At 45.1% G+C, this 20531-nt stretch overlaps 4 protein-coding genes across 9 annotated transcripts; 2 read left to right on the plus strand and 2 right to left on the minus strand.

Annotated features, from left to right (window-relative positions):
• The first annotated feature begins 14 nt into the window (after nt 1-14).
• On the plus strand, nt 15-1799 carry rpl22l1 (ribosomal protein L22-like 1). Its single transcript, XM_008307879.3, has 4 exons — nt 15-145; nt 652-765; nt 1302-1423; nt 1570-1799. The coding sequence occupies exons 1-4, from the start codon at nt 137-139 to the stop codon at nt 1712-1714; spliced, it is 390 nt and encodes a 129-aa protein (XP_008306101.1). The 5' UTR covers nt 15-136; the 3' UTR covers nt 1715-1799.
• Nucleotides 1800-1819: 20 nt separating this feature from the next.
• Nucleotides 1820-8996, plus strand: slc7a14b (solute carrier family 7 member 14b). The gene is made up of 9 exons (XM_008307880.3): nt 1820-2945; nt 3919-3970; nt 4667-5088; nt 5460-5696; nt 5873-6090; nt 6178-6324; nt 6403-6611; nt 6739-7514; nt 8283-8996. Exons 3-9 carry the CDS (start codon nt 4788-4790, stop codon nt 8642-8644), a joined length of 2250 nt encoding a protein of 749 aa, XP_008306102.1. The 5' UTR covers nt 1820-2945; nt 3919-3970; nt 4667-4787; the 3' UTR covers nt 8645-8996.
• A 272-nt stretch (nt 8997-9268) lies between these two features.
• Nucleotides 9269-11511, minus strand: cldn11b (claudin 11b). The gene is made up of 3 exons (XM_008307882.2): nt 11217-11511; nt 10604-10768; nt 9269-10479 (listed from the first exon to the last, which is right to left on the minus strand). Exons 1-3 carry the CDS (start codon nt 11440-11442, stop codon nt 10220-10222), a joined length of 651 nt encoding a protein of 216 aa, XP_008306104.1. The 5' UTR covers nt 11443-11511; the 3' UTR covers nt 9269-10219.
• Nucleotides 11512-12174: 663 nt separating this feature from the next.
• LOC103377186 (polyhomeotic homolog 3) lies at nt 12175-20449 on the minus strand. 6 transcript variants are annotated; one of them, XM_025054351.1, is made up of 13 exons: nt 19727-20449; nt 18202-18836; nt 17936-18088; nt 17722-17811; nt 17247-17490; nt 16083-17117; nt 15864-16052; nt 15367-15731; nt 14962-15154; nt 14688-14799; nt 14478-14598; nt 13855-14212; nt 12175-13337 (listed from the first exon to the last, which is right to left on the minus strand). In XM_025054351.1, the coding sequence occupies exons 2-13, from the start codon at nt 18817-18819 to the stop codon at nt 13183-13185; spliced, it is 3633 nt and encodes a 1210-aa protein (XP_024910119.1). In that variant the 5' UTR covers nt 18820-18836; nt 19727-20449; the 3' UTR covers nt 12175-13182. The 6 variants fall into 6 exon arrangements, with proteins under 6 accessions (XP_024910119.1, XP_016887037.1, XP_016887036.1 ...); XM_017031548.2 differs by having other exon boundaries at nt 15864-17117; nt 20076-20448; XM_017031547.2 differs by having other exon boundaries at nt 15864-17117; nt 19727-20448.
• Between the last annotated feature and the right edge of the window lie 82 nt (nt 20450-20531).

Consider the following 20531-nt stretch of genomic DNA (forward strand, 5'->3'; position numbering starts at 1 on the left):
CGTTCTATTCTCTACTTCCTGATAATCACACGGGCTTGACCTTACATGGTAGGTAGTTGCGTAACAAACACCGCCCACTGTGATTACGCTACGACTCGTCATATCCGGTTCTTTCTTTTCTCTCCGAAACCTCAACATGGCGCCGGTAAGTCCAGCAAACGAATCCAGAATTCGATCGATTTAACAGTCATTACTTGGTTTATTCTTATTTTAGAGACATTAAAATACTTTATAAAACATTTTTACAAACATACATGAGACGATAAAGCAAAAAATATGATCCCTAAACTTGTTTGTGACACGTCTGCTCACACGTGTCCCATTCATCCTTTACCCGGCATCACAGTACCAAAAGTCCTGATGGAAAATATTGACAAATTAAAATAAAACATCAGTGTACATTGTTGTCAGCAGAAGTACACTCACAAGTCCACCTGGCAGTCACTTTAAGCTTAGTTTCAAATGTTTAAGAAAACGTCCACTATACGTTTGTTAGTAAATCGTTAGAAAATTGTGGAAGACTCTCGAAGGTATTTGTAATATTGTGTTTATTAACTGTAAACATAAAAAACAATCGTCACTTACGCTGTGAATTATATTCTTTTATTATCGTGCAAGTTTTCTAATTGTGTTGTGCTGTTGACGTCACAGCTCAGACAGAAGAGACCCCCCACTGGTAAAAGGTCCAAAAAGGGAGCTATGTGGAAGTTCACCCTGGACCTGACCCACCCTGTGGAGGATGGGATCCTAGACTCATCCAGCTTTGTAAGTCTATTTTTTGCAGTGTTTAAAGCGAACACACATAAAACACATAAAAACCTTTAAAAAGATTTATAGGATCTACTGTCTTTGAGGTTGTGTTGTTTGATCTTAAGACCCAAAGGAATACTTCAGGTATGGAGTTTTGGGTTCTGACACGTAATCAAAATTCACACTGCTGCCTCCATCTGCACATTTGTATGCATTTTTGTATTTGTATTGTCATTTGTATGCATTTTTGTATTCGTATTTTTTTATATTTTAGTTTACTGCAATTCAATTTCACATTGTAAGTTTTCTATTGTAAAATTTAGTCCAACAGAAAAAACTCCAGTGAACGTGTTATTAGAACAGAGGGGCCCATGGTAGTAACATTGTCAGCTCTGATTCCGTGATACAAAACTTGATACAGTGTCGACAGACCTCGAAGTGTACCTTTAATGCAATGCAGCTAACCCTGTGTTTGGACTAGGGCTTCCTTCCCTAGCTCCCTGTTGACTAGGGTTCTCTTCCCTAGCGTGTCACTCTGCTCTGTTCTGTAGGAAACCTTCCTCAAGGAAAGGATCAAGGTCAATGGAAAGACTGGAAACCTTGGAAACGTGGTCCAGGTCGGACGTATGAAGAACAAGATCAATGTAACATCTGAGAAGCAGTTCTCCAAAAGGTGAACTTTTCTGGTGTTGGTTCTTGTCTAATAGTTACCATCATTTGAAGAACAGTTTATCCAACTGTTACCTTATAACAACTTCAGAACATTAAAGAATATTTTTCTAATGAAGAAGGTTTCTCCTCTGTTTCTATGCCCTGCAGATATCTGAAGTACTTGACCAAGAAGTATCTGAAGAAGAACAATCTGAGAGACTGGCTCAGGGTTGTGGCGTCGGACAAAGAAACATACGAGCTGCGCTACTTCCAGATCAGTCAGGAAGACGAGGAGTCAGAGGCTGACGAGTAAAGGAAGGCAGCAGCAGGATGGTGGCAGCTCTTCTGTCTGTTCTGTAGAGAAATAAGGAAATAAAATGTCTTCAAAGACAAGAGTTCGACCAACGTTTCTAGGAAATAAAATGTCTCCAAAGACAAGAGTTCGACCAACGTTTCTCCATTATTCTGAGCTTGTACTGCAGTACTCTAAACTTCCACAAAGGGGTGTTAGACCCTGTTTTTTGATTTTCTGTTCATATATAAATTGCTAATTGGTATGATTTAAAATGAATGATATTAAACAATCACATGTGAAACTAGAGATAAAATTAGGTTATATTGAAATCAGACTGGATAAAGTGATCAGATAAAAATATATAGATTCACCAGCGAAATACAAGTTATAATTTTCAGACCAAAACAATGTCATCTGTCCTTGAACTAAATCACCTTCCAAGGACCATTTTGGACATCGGTGCATATTTGTGATATTGTTTTTTTATATATTCCTTGTAAAACCTGTGACAGTGAATTGGAAAGTGTTATTGTCAGAATCTTTGCGTCAGCATCTGCTACAGAAAGTGGAGGAAGAAAAATTCCTAAGGTTTTATCTGCAACAGATGAGTGAGCGGGACCAGATCCAAGTCCCAGACAGAACAGGGTCAAGCCTACACAGTCTATTCGGTTTTAGGGAATAAATTAATTTGAAATTAACCTACAGATTCATTATTTAAATGTTAAAAATCTACAGAGCCTTTAAAGGGACATGGGGGGAAAACATTAGTAACAAAACATTTCTGGTGTGACCCTGAGAATAACCTGTTGCATATCCATGTATGAAAACGACGGAGTGGAGTTTAAGTTTAAAGGTGTGTTTACCAACAACAAACATGGCCGCTACCAGTCTGACACAGTGATTTAAGCAGAATTCCCTCTCCTAAACACAGACTCATTCCTTCCTGTCAGGACCAATCAGCTTCCAGGGTCCACCTGAACACACACATCACCAGTCAATCAACCGTTCACACCTGCAGCTCTTCTCACAGTCACAGTCACAGCAGCAGCAGCGGGGACAGACAGTCATGTTAGTAGTTCCTCGTATTGGGTTTCAGTTAGTCGTTCCGCTGGTTTAGGTCTGGTTCTGGCTCTGAATAACAACATGAACACGGAGGTGGTCAGTGGTTGGACCGTCCAGTGCTGCAGCTGGCTGGATTGGTTGGATCATCAACTAATCAGAGGCTGTTACTGTATCTGCTGCTAACACGGTAAACTGAGCGTGTGTGTGTGTGTCGTGTTACTCTCAGTAAATACACGGAGACGATTAATGTTAGTGTTGGTTTACGCCGCACATGTCACAAAACTGGACACTAATGAAAAAAAAAACTTTAGACAGAAGTCCATGTTGTTAGATAGTAAAATGAAATGATGTCATCATCAGTTCATTAACGAGAGAAATTTCCAAAGAACTTCTGTAACTAATGTTAATTAATTAATACACAGTGTCAATAAAGAGAAGCAGATTCATCTCAATGACTAGTCTGAACTCAGCTTTTTGATGACGTGTGGAGGGAGTGAGTGGGAGGGGTTTAGTTTAACCTGAAGCAGGTGAAGACTAACACACACACACACACACACACCTGCGGAGTTCTCACCTCTTCATATTAACCTAGCAGCTGTGACCAAACAGATAAGATAACTAACATTATGGAACAGCAGCTGTGACCAAAGTTTACTGAAATGTAACAGATAAGATAACTAACATTATGGAACAGAAAAATAAATTTGACATGAGTTTGGAAAGAAAAGTTGTCACAAAAAAAAAACAAGACAAAATAATGAAATCTGAACCAAATAATTTTGAAAGTTATCCCATAAAAATCTAGTGTGAGTTAGCCTGGAATTAAAAAAAAAAGTTAGTTGTTTTCAAGTTATCAAAATTTGCTAAAATTGACCACAATGATGTAGTTCCTGTTGAAAACAAATGAAAAAGAATAAATAAAAATCTCACTGAAATATACAGCATTTCACAGGATCAAAAAGTAAAACAAAAACAAAAACCTGATGATTAAGTGAAGGCAGAAGTTCCAGTGGACTCACACACACACACACACACACACACACACCCTGCGGTACCTGCTGTGTTTCTTTCAGGTGTTGAATATTTGATCAGTTTGGTCACATGGTCCTCAGCTCTGAATGTTTAACACCAGCTTCTCCTCTCATCATCACTTCCTGTAGATCGGCAAAAAGGTGAAGACAACGGTCAGAAGAACGGAGAAGAAGAAGAGCAGTAAGTGTTTGAAACTTAAGATTTTTAATTGGTCACTCGTCTTCTTCTGTTGGACAGTATCAGCTGTCAGTCATATGATGTCCACTGTTCGTCCTTTGTGGGCTTTTTTATCTAATATAATTTTTTTTAAAATGAGCCACTGATGGTTGCCTTCACCTAAAGTTTAAAGCTTTTGGATTTCTGTGAAATGCAAAAACTGACCACATGAGGCAGCAGTTGACCATCAGCTTCTGCGTCCCTGCAAAGCTGAAACCATCTCTTTTCTCTTTACACTCTGGTCTGTATCAGTTTTATTCTCGGGAATTCCACTGTCAGTAACTCACACAGGTCTGAACTGGTCTTTTTTATCATCTTTAAAGGTTTTAGTTTTTGGCCGTTGCTTCAAGTCTCCGTGCCTAAGTTTGGAGTTTCCGTTGTGAAAGCTGAGCCTCCGTCTTCATCAATGTTTCAGAGTTTGAGTCCCGCTCTAGTGAGTGAAGAGAACAGCCGATGGTATCCCATCATCACTTGCTCTCTGATGGTTACAGGCTAACTTATTTATTGCAAAACGTCTGCAATCATTAGATAACAAAAATTAAAACAATTATTGGGTATTTACAGTTGGTGCAGTCCCCAAAAAAACATCAGAGTGAGAATGATTGTGTTCTGGTCCGTTCTAAACTCCAACACTTGTTTCTTTATGACTTCTTTATGAAGGACGACATCAGATGAAGTAGATCCTGAAAACTCTGACAGAATGACCGTGGAAGCAACACGACAAAGAAAGCAGCGTTGACCCAAGACTTCGACAGAACCCTACAGTAAACAGTCGGCAGTGATGGCGGCGTGGCTGGGCCGAGTGTCTCTGGGTGATGCCTGGTACAACCTGTGCAGCCGCCTGCTGCGGACCAAACCTGTGGGCTCCATGGCCCGGGACTCTGACGAACTCACGGAGATGGGGGAGGGCTCAGAAGTAGGGTTGGCTAAGGTTCTAACCACCGTGGACCTGGTGTCCCTCGGTGTGGGCAGCTGCGTGGGCACAGGGATGTATGTGGTCGCTGGGCTGGTGGCCAAGAACATGGCTGGTCCAGGGGTCATCCTGTCATTCATCATCGCAGCGGTGGCATCTATACTGTCAGGTCAGTGGTCCGTGGAAGTCATATGTTTACATCACAGCACAGTGGAGTTGTTAAGCCACCAATTCAACTAATTCACTTGTATAAATGTATCAGTTGAAATTGTTTGTTTGTGTGTGGCTTGAGAGTTTCATGTCTGAAATTGTTTGTTTGTGTGTGGCTTGAATCTTAAATTTCTCCATGGACTTTGGTGTGGGAGAACCACTGCTGCTGTTGTTTTTTAAACTACCTTAAAAGGCTGATAACTCTGATAAGGCAATACATGAAAATTTAAAAAGTTTTGTTTAAAAAAATGTACATCCTTGCCAGCTTAAATGACTCAGTTTAATATATTGCAGTACACCTCAGAGTAAAGTGTGTACATTTCCCCTCAGGTGTGTGCTACGCTGAGTTCGGAGTCCGTGTTCCTAAGACCACGGGCTCAGCCTACACCTACAGCTATGTGACCGTGGGAGAGTTTGTGGCCTTCTTCATCGGCTGGAACCTGATCCTGGAGTACCTGATTGGAACAGCGGCGGGGGCGTCAGCTCTCAGCAGCATGTTCGACTCTCTGGCCAATCACACCATCAGCAACTACCTGATGACACACATCGGCAAGATACGAGGACTCGGTTAGTACCTCCGGAGTTTGATGCTAGCTGTGTCTTTTAATGCAGCGTTTTCTGGTCAGACAGAGAAGAAACAGTCAGTTAAATACATTCTCTGGAACTCTGTCAACATAAATGTGAACATTGTGAACAGAAGAGGCTAATTTAACAACCTAAGAATGCTAACTGCTAACCCTCAGGTAAAGGTGAGGACACATACCCAGACCTTCTGGCTCTGCTCATTGCCTTGTTGGTGACGGTCATCATTGCCGTCGGGGTGCGTAACTCCGTTGGCTTCAACAACGTCCTCAACGTGGTCAACCTGGTGGTCTGGGTCTTCATGATTGTCGCTGGACTCTTTTTCATCTCCGCCAAAAACTGGGAAGCGGGCAACTTCCTGCCCTACGGCTGGTCGGGGGTGAGATACTCAACCGTGGTGGTCGAATGTTCTGGAGTGAGATGGTTAAGGGGAAATAACGGAGGTGTTCTGTTCTGCTGAGTTTAGGTGATGAAGGGAGCTGCTACCTGCTTCTACGCTTTCATCGGCTTCGACATCATTGCTACCACAGGGGAAGAGGCCAAAAACCCAAACACTTCCATCCCGTATGCCATCACCGCCTCACTGGTCACCTGTCTCACTGCTTATGTGTCGGTCAGTGCTTACCGTTACCTTCATGTTTTTTCATTAGATCCAGAAGATTCTGTAACTGTATCTTCTTATTTACTGTAGGTCAGTGTGATCCTGACCCTCATGGTTCCCTACGACCTGATCGACGGCTCGGCTCCACTCATGGAGATGTTTGCGGTGCATGGCTTCCCGTGGGGGAAATACACAATGGCTGTTGGTGCCATCGCGGGGCTCACAGTCTCCCTGCTGGGCTCCTTGTTTCCGATGCCCAGGGTCATATATGCCATGGCGCGGGATGGCCTGCTGTTCAGGTGGGAAGATACCTGTTAGATACCATGGAGAATTTGAAAGTTACGACTTTAACCTGAACTTCAGTGAGAGGAAGAAATGTGTTTGTCTGTACTGTATGTAAAGTGACTTCAGCACTTCTGTCTGCAGGTTCTTGGCTTATGTGTCGACCCTGACACACACCCCCATTGTGGCCTGCATCGTGTCGGGGAGTCTGGCTGCCATCCTGGCCCTCCTGGTCAGCCTTCGTGACCTGATTGAGATGATGTCCATCGGCACTCTTCTGGCCTACACCCTGGTCAGCGTGTGTGTGCTTCTGCTGCGCTACCAGCCTGACGAGCAGACGGACACACACCAGGTGGACCCCGAGAATGTGGATGGTGTTATCCTGCAACAGGAAGAGGCCTCTGAGGTCACGAAGGACGACCAAATGCTGATAGACGGAGACGAGTCCTCGTCCTATCATGCCGGTAGGACTGAAGGTGAAGGAGACGACTCTGAGTTTCACACAGGCCACGCCTCCCTGATGAAAAGGCTCCTGGGAGGCCATTACTACACCCTGAGGCTGCGACTGGGAATGCCTGACGCCTCGGCCCGGCCCACGCCTGCCACTGGGCGCACAGTGACCCGATGCACCCTCCTCCTCTTTTTCATGTCCTTCCTCTTGTGGTCCACCATCATCTTCGGCGTAGAGCAGTCAGCAGGGGTTAATGCGGCGTTCTCTGGGCTGACGGCCGCAGCAATGTCAGCATCCATGGCTAAACTGATCATTGTGATTCTCCAGCAGCCGGAGAGTCCACGTAAACTGCCCTACATGGCACCGTGTGTGCCTTTTGTCCCTGCAGCAGCCATAATAGTCAACAGCTACCTCATGCTCAAACTGTCGCCGCTGACCTGGATCAGGTTCACCATCTGGTGCCTCATAGGTGAGTTGACAGGTCATCAGTAAAGTCTGAACGACTCAACAAACGTCGTGGAACCAAATAACTGTGTTCGTGAAGAAAGTTTGAAGTTCAGTCTAGCGTTACCTTCTCGTATGTAATAATTCACATTATGACACATTCTTCTTACAGTCCAGATGTAAGAACGATCAGAAAAACATCTGTTTGAACATGTTAGCTGAGCTTCTTCACCGTGACGCCTCTGTGGTCTGTAATAAAAACATTTAGGGACTCTCTTTTAGTCCCCAAGATGACTCAGAACAAGTCTGCTAACTTTAGTCCTCAACCTGTCGCACATAGTGTTTTCATTATCTACACCACCGTCTCCTGAACGGACAGATAAAAAACCCTGTGTTCTGTAGGATCTGGCTCACAGATGAGAGCTTTTTCTCCACATTTTTCTGTGAGACGTCTCAACCGTCACTCAGTTTAAATCCTTTAAGCTTTCTTTTGCTTTATCTTATTTTTAGAGTTTAACTGCTCACCCTTTCACACTAGAACTAGACACGATTTGGAGTTCTTTACTTGACACCTTGCAGTAACACAACCTGACCACTCGCCCTTTCACACTAAAGTGTCTATAATGAACACTAGACACGATTTGGATTTCTTTACTGGACACCTTGCAGTAACACAACCTGACCACACGAGGCATAAAGATGAAGAGTACATGTTCATTAGATGTTGTAGAATTGAGTGATGTAGAACTTGAATTGTCCCTTTAACTCAGACTGCCCCGTCCACGCCCCGCAGGTTTGTTGATCTACGGCTGTTACGGAGTGTGGCACAGCACACTGGAGCTGAACGCCCGCGAGGAGCAGGTCCACGCCAGCTCCTACCGACGCTATGACGATCACCTGGACGACACCTTCTCCCCTGACGACGACCTTTATCCTCAGGACCAGGCTGAAACACCGTACCAGGGCTGGTCTGCACCAGAGGAGAGGGGACACCAGCACCAACAGGACAACCAGTACCAGGAGGAAGAGGCCGGGGACTATGAAGAGAGTGGTGAGCAGCATGGGTACCAGTCAGGAGGAAGGGGCGGGTTTAGAGCTGAGCGTTCCAGAGGGAGGACCAATCAGGGCTTTGATGCTGATGAAGACTACGACTGAGGCTTCGGCGTCTCTTCGTGGTCCAGTAAAGACTTAATGGGAGAATTTAGGGTTTTGTTTTTAAAGTGTGGGTTTATGAGGTACTAACTGCACTGTGAGCGCCCCCTGCTGCTACAACAAGCCTGAGACACAGAGGGAGGTTTTCAGTATAAACATGGCTGCCAGTAAAATCAACAGGAAAAAAACCAGGTAGAGCCGTGAACCGGTCCAGTTTGTACAGAACACATCACAGCGATGGTGCTTTGTGTGGTTAGTTAGTGTTTCTTTCACAATAAAATGTAACATTACTAAGATTTTACATCAGTTTTACAGCAGTTGTGGCTCCCTGGCTGCCTCTATCAGTGTATTAAAACAAAAACAACAATAAATTAATGTGATCAGACAAGACAGAAGGAGACCAGCAGCTGTGTGAGCTAAAATGACTGAAATTCTGAATGAACTCTGGGAGATTTACTACATTTACTACAGCGGTTCAAAAGTTTTGTAATGGTGTGATTAATGCAGCAACGTCCAATCACACTTGAGTAGATTTAAGTACATTTTATTAGCTGTACTTTATGCTAAAAAAAGTTAAAAAAGTGACTTTAAATTTTAATTTCAGTGCAGTCTTACAATAGTGTGATTTTTTTTTTTTTGGCCATACTTGATGAAAAGATGATTTGTTTTATAAGGTGTCTCTTAATGTGAATGATATTTATTACTTTGATGTTGCTTTAACACTGTCTCGCTGTCCTGTCTGCGACAACAGATGACGACGTTGAAGGTTCGAGTTGTTGGCGTTAGAGGAATAAATGAAGTGAAAAGAAACCTTTTTTTAATTAATTCTGACAACAAACAAAGAACTGCAGAGTGAATACACAGTGATTACATAGTTGATATTATGCTGTGTCTAAAAAAGAAATGTGATTACATTAAAGTATAGAAGAAAGTTGATAAAATATTAACAACAGTATCTGTAAAAAGTTGAAAAAATACCTTGGACTATAAAAGGTAAAAACACATTGTTAAGAAAACCAGTGAATCCTTGAAACAACACATTATGGAATAGAAAATTCACAATCACTCTTTTGTTATGAACAGATGTAACTTTCAGCTTCTGACTATTTAATACAATTCTACTAATGTTGCCATATAAGTAATACCCAGGGTTAGTTTAAGCGTGACTAAATTAAGCTTTTTTTTTTTTTTTGCACTTGTTGGACTTGTTTCAAACTTTAGCTGAATGTGAATTATTTTTAATAATTTCATTTAATTGTATTAATTCTCAAATTCAAACGTGGCTCTTTTTGAATATTGGTTAGAAACATTCAGAACATTTGACTTCTAATAGACTGTTATATGAGTAGCTAACAGTCATTTATGACTAACTGAAAGCCATTACTGAGCTAGTCTTTGGCTATACGTGAGCTAATATTGGTTAGCTTTTGTCAAATATGGAAATATGCAGTATCTAAGGCCTACAAATATGACAGTCTGATATCTTGGCAGGACATTTTGCACTCAGGTTTTTATTTTACAGGGATAATAAACGCCCTCGCCGCGTGAATTTTAAAGCGATAGTTAAGAGTCCACATCTCACACCCTGGCACTCTTGGGGTGGTTGGCGGGCGGGTCCAGTGGTGTAGCTGTTCCTCGATTTCTGGAGTAGTAGAAACTGTTCTCACGGCTCGGCATCCAGGAGTCAGGGCTGGAGCAACACAAGATCATGATCCCACCGACGAGGCAGAGGCCGGAACCAATCCAGCCGGCGTAGAGCGAATACCCAAATGACATCAGACCCTCATTCTGGTAGGAGCCGATGGGAAACCACACGGTGGCGATGATGCCACACACGGCTGCAAAAGACAGAGGAGGAGGAATGCTGGAGATCAGGTGATTGACAGTGTGAAGATCCATCTAGAAACATCTGCTCTGTACACCTGTCCTTCAAACTCTGCCGTTGTGTGTTTTTCTGCTTACACATTAGAATAAAAAGAACTCCGCCCACTCTGGCCCGCTTCATTTTCACGGCTGACGTGTCATTGGGCAGCCTGATGCAGTACATGGACATCAGGACCAGCATGATGGCAGGGAGTCCCAGGAGACAGGCACAGATCATCAGTGCACGAGCCGTCTGGACGTAGGCTGAGAGAGACTCAGAGTTAGACCTGCAACCAGACCTGGGCTGAGGTTTAGGTCAATTGGTGATTTTTTTTTTTTTTGGTTTAACTACTGCACATTTTCATGAGTTTGACGAGATTGGAGAGGTTTTCCTCAGTGTTACGAATTGACCACGTGGGGCAGTAGAACACTCACAGTCTTCCTAAACGTTTCAAACGCCGTTTAATGCATATGTCGCTTTGTTATTTGTCTTATTTTAGCTACTAATCGTTTTCACCTTGAATTGACCAATGTGGCTACTGATCAGGGTCAACAGTAAACCAGAAGTCCCCTCCCCTTGTCCCCCCTCCGTCCCCCCCATCATTAAAGTTAATTAAAGACATGCTCTAGTGAAACTATTTGGTTTGAGGAACAATACGGTTTTACACCCATCATCCCCCCCCCAGCCCCCCCCCCCAAGTCTCTCTCTTACCCGGCAGGGACAGAATTTGGTTTAGCGCCACACAGTGGGACAGTGACGGGGAGATGACGCACTCAGCCCACAGACCACGGGAGCCCAGCTCGTCCATGCGCACGCACGTCGCCACCGTGTAGTCGCAGGTTCTGACCCAGTCGTTGGTGACCGTGGCCACGATGACACCGACCCAGCCCGCAGTTGTGGCTGCGCCGCTGCACAACTGTCTGCACATCAGCGCCATGTGGAGCCGCGGAGCGCTTTTACAAAAAAGTTTAAAAAAAAGTTAAAAAAAAAAAGGCAGAAAAATGATCAGCGTTTAAATAGACTTTTGGAATAATAAAAAAAACGTGACTTTAAATAGAAAAAGTAATTTTACGCACAAAACGTTTAGAAAAAGTCCCAAAGAAATAAATCGACAAAAATGTATGTACTCCTAAAATTATAAAAATGATTTTAGTTGATAAAATATTTCATAGAAACAAATATTAATTAAAAATGTCTAATCAGGTTCAGTGTTGAATTTTAAAATTAAATCCCTGCTGCGTCCCGCCGGTTCGCCCCAGACTAAACGCTATACGCCAAATGCCCAGAATAAGATTTATCTGCAGGGTGTGGTGGAACGACTGAGCCCCGGGTCCAAAAGCTGAGCCAATCAGAGGCGAGGATGATATGAAACTGTAACTTAAACCAGACACAGAGGGATGAGCAGTGGCAGCAGGACAGAAAAACAAAAACCTGACCTCGTCAGCAGCCGCGTCTGCTGATTTCACGCTTTGAATCTTAAAAGGCTGCAGGAAGGAACTGAAAGATTCAGGGTGAATTCAAATAGCGTTCCACGTTAGACCGCATCACCTGGCTCACTGAGGCCCCCTACTGGTCTTTACACATGAGACTTCATCTAATCACGAACTCTTTGCATCAAACCGTTGATTTCTTATTGTTTTTGGATTAAATTGACCACACACTTTGGAGCTTTGATTAAATTCATCATTTATTAAATAAATTTTGAGCGGTGAACCATAAAAATGTGACGATTGAAGACACTTGCCTCCACCCTGATAGTTTTTTTTAATCCACAGACATGTTTGTGTCCAGATTATCATTTTATAAAACGGTAAAACTTTAATCAATCACTTACAGGTCTATGTTTGTCTTCATCATTATTATTGTTATTATTATGAATATTATTTCCTGGCAGACACAGCGAGTTAGGTTACAGCTACTGGTCAGTGACGTCACACTCTAAAAAAAAACTAAATATAGACGATTTTTTTAATATATTAAATGTTTGAAAATCCTTGGTGAAATAGCTTCACATTTTTACACTCCAGCAGCGTGGAAAATATACACAAAGTTACAAACCCCGCCCCCTGGTGGTGGTGCCCTGCTACAATTCACAATCTGAGACCACGCCTCGGTTTAACCGTTGTACTTTTTTCTTTGAAATCCAGCTTTTATGTTTCTTTTTTTGTGTTTGTTTTACATTTTTGGTGGATTTCCGTTCATGTTAAATCTTATTTTTCTTTTCTTCTTTCCCAACTTCTTTGTCATTAGTGCTTTGTGTCTTTTTTAACCTGGATGTTGTTTTGCTACTCTGTTTTGTCCATGTCCACCTTTTGTTGTATTCCTTTTTTTATCCTTGTTTTTTTTACATTTTCTACTCCTTTTCTTGGTAATTTTTTTCTCTTCTCAATCTTTTTAATTACAGTTCTAATCAGTTCTTCAGTATCTTCCTAAAATATTTTTTCTTCCTCTCCTCTTCCTCATTCTTCTTCTCACCCCCACAGTTATTGTTGCTCTTACTTTTTACAAAAGTCTCTCTGCGTGTTCTTCTTCTTCTTACATCCATCCTGATGTCATTTATGTTCTTCTGAATCTTCCTGCCCCCCCCACATCTATTTTCTATTTTCCTTTTGGTCCTTCTCCCTCCACTCCCCCTCTTTCTCTCCCTCCCCTCCTCCTGTTGTCTGTTTCTTTTTTTTCACTGGTTTTTCAGTGCATTGATATGAGCACAGATCTTCAGTGCTGGTCCCAGTTTAATGTTCATGCTGGTCATTAGGTGGTCCTCAGTCAGCAGCAGCAGAGCCTGGCCGTCGATCTCCTGCAGCCTGAAGGCCTCTGCTACGTCTCTGCAACCTGCGATGAAACGGAGAGAAACAAAAGTCTGAGGTGAGGAAGACAATCAGGTAAAAAAACACAACACTTGGACCGACCCCGCTCTGAAGGTGTAGAAAATACAAACGTCCACAAGGAAGAATGGTCCAACTCTAATGACCTCAGACAACCGTACTCTTTAAACTGACGTACTCTTGATGAATGACTAAACACCAGTGTTAAAACCACAAGGTCGTCTCTAATCAGTTAAAACTAATGTAATATTAGGGTCTAAAGTTAAAACTGATCTGTTTCTGTGGTGAGAACGGAGTATTTTCATCTTTTTCTCCCCCAGATGTTTCTCTGCTAGTTTCAAAAGTATGTGCGTTACTTCACCCAGTGGTTATTTACTGCATTTTTTTTTTTTTGCAACACGATTTAATTGGAGAAACGTTGGGATGAGCCAGGAGTCGTCTGGTGGTGATTAGGATGCTGCAGTGCTGCTGTAAAAAATAAATCAAAGTGACACCAGTGAAGGGGGTGGAGCATAAACTCTAACCTGGCAAAGTGTGGATGAAGGCGGAGACTTCCTCCACACTCCACTCAGAGGGGGAAGGCTTGTACGTAAAGGTGGGTGTGGTCATGGCCGGCGCCGACGCCCTTCTCGCTCTGCCCACTCTGGCGTGCTCCACCCTCGCTGTCACCATGGTGCTGATGGGGGCAGAGGTGGAGTCATCTTCACCCTCTTGATCTTCATCCTCTTCCTCTTCCTCTCCTCCTCCAACTTCCATGTCTTCCTCTTCCTCCTCTTCTTCTTCGTACGCTTCTTCCTCCTCCTGCTCCTCCTCCTCCACTGCCATGGCCTCCTTTTCTTTCTCCTCTTTCTCACGCCGACCTGCGCTCCACAGATCCCGAGGCTGTGGGAACAAACAGGTGAGTTGGAGATATTTTTTTTTAAAAAGTATTTTTTGTGGTTAATGCATGCAGAATATTTCGGGCCTGGCAAAAAGTTTTTAAACCACTCCATGTCCTGCATCACAAATCAATGGTTCACAAACTTTTTTGTTCAGTTTTTTTTCTGCAGACTCTTTGAACAGCGTGTCCTGCATCAAAAATCAATGGTTTACTATTTTTTTTCTGCAGACTCTTTGAACAGCAAGTTGAGTAATTTTTTTTTTTTACCAGCCGCAGTAACAAAGGCTTCCCAGGCACAGACTCTGCCCTGTTCAGTGCAGGCCGTGGTCGCTCTGAACGCCCGCCTGCACTCAGAGCCCGCAGACGTTTTGTCAGACGGACGTTGAACCTGACAAACACACAGGCAGAGAATCAGATGGGCCGCGGTGAAGACTTTTATCACCGTGACCACAGCCAGTTGCATCCTCCATGACTCACCCGCGTGCACAGGATGTGGAGCAAAAGCGTTTGGACCTCATGAAGTTGTGGGCGTGGCCTCTCTTACCACAGAACTGACAGTGCAGCACCGTTCTCTCCCGATGAGTTGACCCTGAGACAGAGGGAGGAGGTGGTTGAAGCTGGTGTCAGTAATCGTTCTGTGACATCTCAACATGGTTCCTTATTATATTATGCCACTAAAAAAAACCCTGAACTGTCCCTTTAGGGCTCTTTAATTTTGTGCTGAATCAGTTTTACAAACGTTGACTCTCACTGCTCTTGACGTTGTCTGCGTCACCCCCGTCCTCCTCCTCCGAGTCGGTGGAGTGCTCCTGTGCTTTCCTTTTTTCTGTCACAGGTAATGACGACGATGAGGATTCTGTCACCTCTGCTGCTCCTCCATCGGCCCCGTTTACTTCCTGTGTGGGCGGGACTTGCTCAGGAAGTAGCAACGAGGAACGGTTCACCTGGAACAACATCACGTCACCAACATGTCACCGTGATGTTAACGACCCTAACAGTACGAGACTTGAACTGAAAATGGAGCTGAAAAGCTGTTGATTTAGCTAACTTTTAGCTTTATGTTTTAGCAGCAGGATTGTAGCTATTTTGTTAAATATTTAGATTCACTGAACTTTTTTATCTTTTTTTAGATTTTTCTTTGTATAATTCTACCTACATGGCATTTGACAGGTGTACGTACAGGGAACGGGGCCAGTCCCTCCTGGATGACAAAACCTTCAACCAGGTGAGTCAGAACCTCTCGTCCTTCTGGCCACTCCCTTGGCTCCCAGGGGCTGCTCAGGGATTGGTTGACGCCCTCTGCCTCCTCTTCTGATTGGTTGAAAAGAAGAAGCTTGGGTCGGGCGTCAGACAGCTGCTGGCTCTGCTGCTGCTGCTGCTCTAGTTGTGACGCTGATCCAACCACTGCATCATCATCGTTCTCAGGCTGCTGTACGGGGAGGAGAGGAGGAAGTTTTTCTGCTGATGGTGTGACGACCACAGGAGATACAGGCGGAGACTGAGAAGAAAGACTGGACACAGCTGGACAGAGAGAGAGAGAGAGAGAGAGAGAGAGAGAGAGAGATAACAAAAGTTAGTTTGGACTTTGGAGTGAGAGGTTTACAGATCTGGGTTTGTTTCTATGTTGTTCTGTGTGTGTGTGTGTGTGTGTACCTGACTCTGCCGACTGTATGGACATGTTTTCACAGAAGTCCTCCTGACTGACAGACACCAGCTCTCGCTGTGACTCCTGCAGCCTCTGACCTTGGACACTGACATCTGAGACAGGAGGTGCTGCAGGGACTGGGATTTGAACAGGGTGAGAGTTCTGCACCGGTACGGGAGACTGCATCGGGACAGGGAGTTGGACTGGGACTGTGACCGGGACTGGGATTTGGACTGGGACTGGGACCGGGACTGGGATTTGAACTGGTATAGAAATCTGGACTGGAATCGGAGCTTGGACTGGAACTGAGGTCTGCTGTGAAAGAGAAGAGGTAAAAGGACCCAGACTGGGTTTGAGCTCTGTAGTCGAGTCTTTTACGGTGTCAGATCTTAGAATGGGATCTGGATTCTGGTTCTGATGGAGAAGCTGATTAGTGGTCAGTTTCACAGGCAGATTTATGGCACTGTGTGCCTGCTCCTTCTCCTTCTCCTCCTTGTCTTCCACGATCTTTTTCTTCACCTTGCTGTCCTCCTGTTTATCCTGTCCTTTCTCCATCGCCTCCATCTTTTCCTCCTTCTCCTCTTTGCTTATTGGCTCCACCTCCTGTTCCTTCTTGGTAGCCGTCCACTCCTTCTGCTCCACCTCCTTCTCTTTTTGGTCATTTTTAACCAATCTCAGGTCCTTACTAACACCCGCCTCCTCTTTGATTACCAGACCAGCCCCTCGTCCTCCAAACTCCAAGCTCTCCTTTGGTCCTCTGTGAGTTGGCGGAGAGGCTGGACTTTTGAGTGACGGCGGCGAAGACAGAAGGGGTGTCGTTTTTAGAGGAAGAGGAATTGTGTCATCGCTGCTTAATGTCCGTTTTGACAGCCTGGAGAGTTCAGAGAGCCCAGTAACCATAGGAGGTGGAGGTGGAGGTGGAGGTGGAGATGACTGCAACGTACTTTGGCCAAACGTTCCTGGTTGTTGCTGGCGGCCTGAGGAGAGGGCTATGATCTGCAGCTGTCTCGCTGCCGACGGCGGACGATCAAAGTGCAATGGAGCTGATGGGTTTTTCAAGGGTTGAGCAGAACTGGACACATTTGAAGTTGAGGTACCATTCTTGAGTCCAGTCAGGGGCCGGTTGTTAGATGTTGCCTGACTGCTAGGGGGAGCAGTGATTGGCTGAAAGGTCAAGGTCTGACATGGGGATGATGCTCTGTGACCGTTGGGTGAGTGAAGTCTGGGCCTCAGAGGAACAGCTCGCACCGGAGAGTACAGAGCTGCAGGAATATGGAGAACAGGAAGTTAGAACAGACGGTCAGATCTAGCTGGACATTTGATAACCAAGCGGGCAAAGTTGGCAGAGAATTGTCAACACCCACCACATCCCTAACCCCAGCAGAACTTACTTGGAGGTGGGACAGAGAGATGGCGAATAGGCGTGGTTGGACTTTCTGTCACTGTGGTATTTGGCTGCGGTCGAGGCCTTAGAGGTGGGAACAGCGGGGCATTAGGGCGAGAAAGTGGTGGTGGTGGTGCTGAGGACGATGAAGGCTTGAGACGGAGGGTCGGGGGCAGGGTAAGTGCTGTACTGGAGGGTGGAGCAAGAGGAGGAGGTGGTGGAGGAGGAGGTCTGAGGCTGAGACTCTGGAGCTGGGAAGAGTGAGAGAGAGTTAGATGTCAAAAGTAACAAATCCTGACTTCATTCAGAGGAAGGTCTCACCTTTAAACATCATTACAGACATTGAAATTATAAATCTGAATAAAAGTTTTAATTCGACAAATCTATAAATCAAAAAACCTGTGGGCTTTGATGTAGCGTGAGCAATATCAAATATGACGACACCACAAACCATACAGGCACAACTGAGGGGGGGCGCTCACCTGGGCAGAAGCAGGGTTAGAGGAGAGGGAAGAAGAGGAGGAGGAGCTAGAGGAGGAAGAAGCAGGTCGCATAGCAGATGTAAGAATCAGCTGTGGAGGAAAAAACGACAGGGGAAAGAAACAGAGAAGGAAATAAACAGAGGGAGGTCCAATCAGAGACAGAACTGTCAGAGTGTGTGTGTGTGTGTGTGTGTGTGCTTGTTTGTATGTTTACCATCTGAGCTCGGAGCAGCACCTGGTCTTGACCAGACCCTTTGAGACCTTTCCCTAGAAGCAGAGTCTGCTGGGAAACTCGTTGCCTGACAGGTGGCGAGCTCTGATTGGCTCGCACCAGACCAGGTGAGCCTGCAGGGTGTGACTGTGGCGCCTGGAAAAAAATTGTAAGACAACAATTAGGAAAGCTACCAGTGATGAGGACGAAAAGAGATAAAAGAAATAACAAACTCAGAGCGCACGTGTGTGTGTGTGTGTGAACGTCACCTGTCTGCCTGGTGGACTTGCTGGTGTGTGAAATGGTGTGATTTGTGTGGAGGTGGGCGTGGACACGGGCCTGGTGATTCCATTGGTCAGGCTGGTGGAGGTCTTGGAGGAGGTGCTGACAGCCGCTGATGTCTGTGTAGTAGACGGAGCGGAGGAGGAGGAGACGAGGGGAGAGGCGGAGGCGGTGATGGCGTGGGCAGCAGTAGCAGCTGAGGAGTGAGCTGAAGGGGGTGTTTTAGAGACGGAGGGTGAGGGAAGGATGGGGCGGGAGTAGGTCCTGAGGGTAGGTGTGGCAGTAGGGGTGAGTTTAGGAGGTGCTGGAACCAGAATGTGGGGAGATGTCACCGTGCCTGCTGACTTTGGCCCGTGAGATGAGGAGACGGAGGGGGCGGGGGTGAGAGGGGGAGGAGGGGAGGATGTGGTGGGTGTGGACGCAGACACGGGGGAGTCAAGAAGCAAAGGGTTGGGGGTGAGACGAGGAGGGATGGGTGTGGTGGGCGTGGTGGAGGAAGATGTGTTGGAGTCAGGTGTGGAAGTGGGAGGGGCCTGAGGGGGCGCGACCCCACTGATGCCCTCGGAACAAACGGAATGGTTCTGATGAGGAGGATTTGGCTCCATTCTTCAACAGGTTAGCACTGGAAGACAGAGAGAGAGAGGGAGGAAAGGGGGAGGGCAGAGGGGAGAGGGGTGAAGAAAGGAAGAAAACAACAGCAACAGAAGAGGGGGCGGGGGTCAAATTGAATCCAAGATCAGAAGTGTCTACTACCAACCACATTTTGAGAAAACTTCCTAAAACTTAATAGAACAAAATACAAATTAAAAATATAATTTATTCATGCACATGAATATTTATAAGCCAAACTCAAACACTTACCTTGTAGGGTTGTTATTGTTGGAGACAAGATTTAAATTTTTTTAATGACTGGACAAAAGTGAACACACATTCTATGTCATTCGTTGCTCTGCCCTTTTGAAAAACCACTCTTGGATAAATGATTAAAACAAATTATAAACGAGATTAATTTCCGCAGTATATATGGCTTGACTAAATCAAGAGCGAGTTAGATTTGTTTCATGGCTAAAGCGCCACACAGTGGTCGTGATAAAGTATTTCTAATTTTTTTTTTCAATTGCGACCAAATTAAAATTTCTGCATTTATCTATCTCAGACAAGTGGACGTCTGTGTGTTTGTGAATAGATTAGAAAGTGGGTAGGATTAATTGATGACCCAAAAACATTCGGGGCGCGCAGCAGGTGCCGCTCCACGCAGCTGCGCTCACATCTGGCACCGCAGCTGCCTGTACACGACCACGGCGGCGTGTGTGACAATAAAACGCAATATTAGGCCCAAAACAAAACAACCATGTGACTGTTGAAAATGTGAATGTGAATGAAACATATGTTGAACAATGAGAGCTAAACGCGTAAAATATCAGATTATGAGGTGACGTTTCTGGACAAATTGTATAGTCAGCGTTGGTGCTCCACACACACCCTTTCACCTCCTGCTACTCCTGCTCCTACCTTAGTGCTTGGCCTCCTCTAGCAGCTTCACTCCGGCCTGCGTCCCTGTGTTTCCGCCGCGGAGAAGCGCATGTTTTCAGCCAGATGAGCCTCAGACGACGGGTGTGATAAGTGTATGCGTGCGTGTCCGGAAACAAACTTCCTCGTCTGACAGCGCGTCGCCCTCCTGTCTCCCCCTCGCATTAATAATAAGGGTAGAAGCAGCAGTAGCCTCACCTCTGTATCTGCTTCCGATCCCGTGCGCAAAGACGCGCACGCAAAGTTGCCGAGCAGCGAGCCAGACAGGCCTGTTTATATGGTGTGCGTGTGTGTGTCTGTGAGTGTATGTGTGTGTGTGTGTGTGTCGCACTTGTTTTTAGGGTTTCATCCGCAGCCCCGGCTCTTCCCCGGAGGAACGGGCCGGTAATCTAGCATCCATCAGGCGGACGCGTCGCCCGCTCTCCGCCGCCAGCTCCACTTCCACCTGCAGCCGGCTCCTCGTTAGAAATGTAGCCGGTCTGCGGCCACTGTGCAGCGGCTGCCTTGGCCTGTTGAATCCGTTACTGCTGCTGGTGGTGTTGGAGAAACGCAATGGAAGAAAATAAGGCAGAAGATTTTTTTTATTACAGAGAGGCAGAGGCGAGACAGCACCACACACAGCTCTGGAGGACCGGTGTACCGTATATAAATAGTCTGTAAACACACACATTTTACTACAGTTACACGAGAACAAACTGCAGAGAAAATTCTATCTTAAAATGATAAAAACGTGAAATATCAAATTTAATGTTTTTTTTTTTGAGTTTCTTGAAAATATAAGTTGAAG

The sequence above is a fragment of the Cynoglossus semilaevis genome, chromosome 3, assembly GCF_000523025.1.
Source record: "Cynoglossus semilaevis isolate Cse_v1.0 chromosome 3, Cse_v1.0, whole genome shotgun sequence".
NCBI lineage: Eukaryota > Metazoa > Chordata > Actinopteri > Pleuronectiformes > Cynoglossidae > Cynoglossus > Cynoglossus semilaevis.

Bases quoted from the DNA above. Each gene is read 5' to 3' on its own strand.
- rpl22l1 (XM_008307879.3), top strand. The intron at 766-1,301 runs GTAAGTCTATTT...TCTGTTCTGTAG, and splicing joins TCCTAGACTCATCCAGCTTT to GAAACCTTCCTCAAGGAAAG. The intron at 1,424-1,569 runs GTGAACTTTTCT...TATGCCCTGCAG, and splicing joins GAGAAGCAGTTCTCCAAAAG to ATATCTGAAGTACTTGACCA.
- slc7a14b (XM_008307880.3), top strand. From the start codon at position 4,788: ATGGCGGCGTGGCTGGGCCGAGTGTCTCTGGGTGATGCCTGGTACAAC. The intron at 5,697-5,872 runs GTTAGTACCTCC...GCTAACCCTCAG, and splicing joins CGGCAAGATACGAGGACTCG to GTAAAGGTGAGGACACATAC. The intron at 6,325-6,402 runs GTCAGTGCTTAC...TATTTACTGTAG, and splicing joins GTCTCACTGCTTATGTGTCG to GTCAGTGTGATCCTGACCCT.
- cldn11b (XM_008307882.2), bottom strand. From the start codon at position 11,442: ATGGCGCTGATGTGCAGACAGTTGTGCAGCGGCGCAGCCACAACTGCG. The intron at 10,769-11,216 runs GTAAGAGAGAGA...AGTCTCTCTCAG, and splicing joins CCAAATTCTGTCCCTGCCGG to CCTACGTCCAGACGGCTCGT. The intron at 10,480-10,603 runs GTAAGCAGAAAA...TGTCTTTTGCAG, and splicing joins AGTTCTTTTTATTCTAATGT to CCGTGTGTGGCATCATCGCC.
- LOC103377186 (XM_025054349.1), bottom strand. From the start codon at position 18,819: ATGGAGCCAAATCCTCCTCATCAGAACCATTCCGTTTGTTCCGAGGGC. The intron at 17,812-17,935 runs GTAAACATACAA...TTTCCTCCACAG, and splicing joins TGCTGCTCCGAGCTCAGATG to CTGATTCTTACATCTGCTAT. The intron at 14,213-14,477 runs GTAAAAAAAAAA...TTGTTCCCACAG, and splicing joins AGCCTTTGTTACTGCGGCTG to CCTCGGGATCTGTGGAGCGC.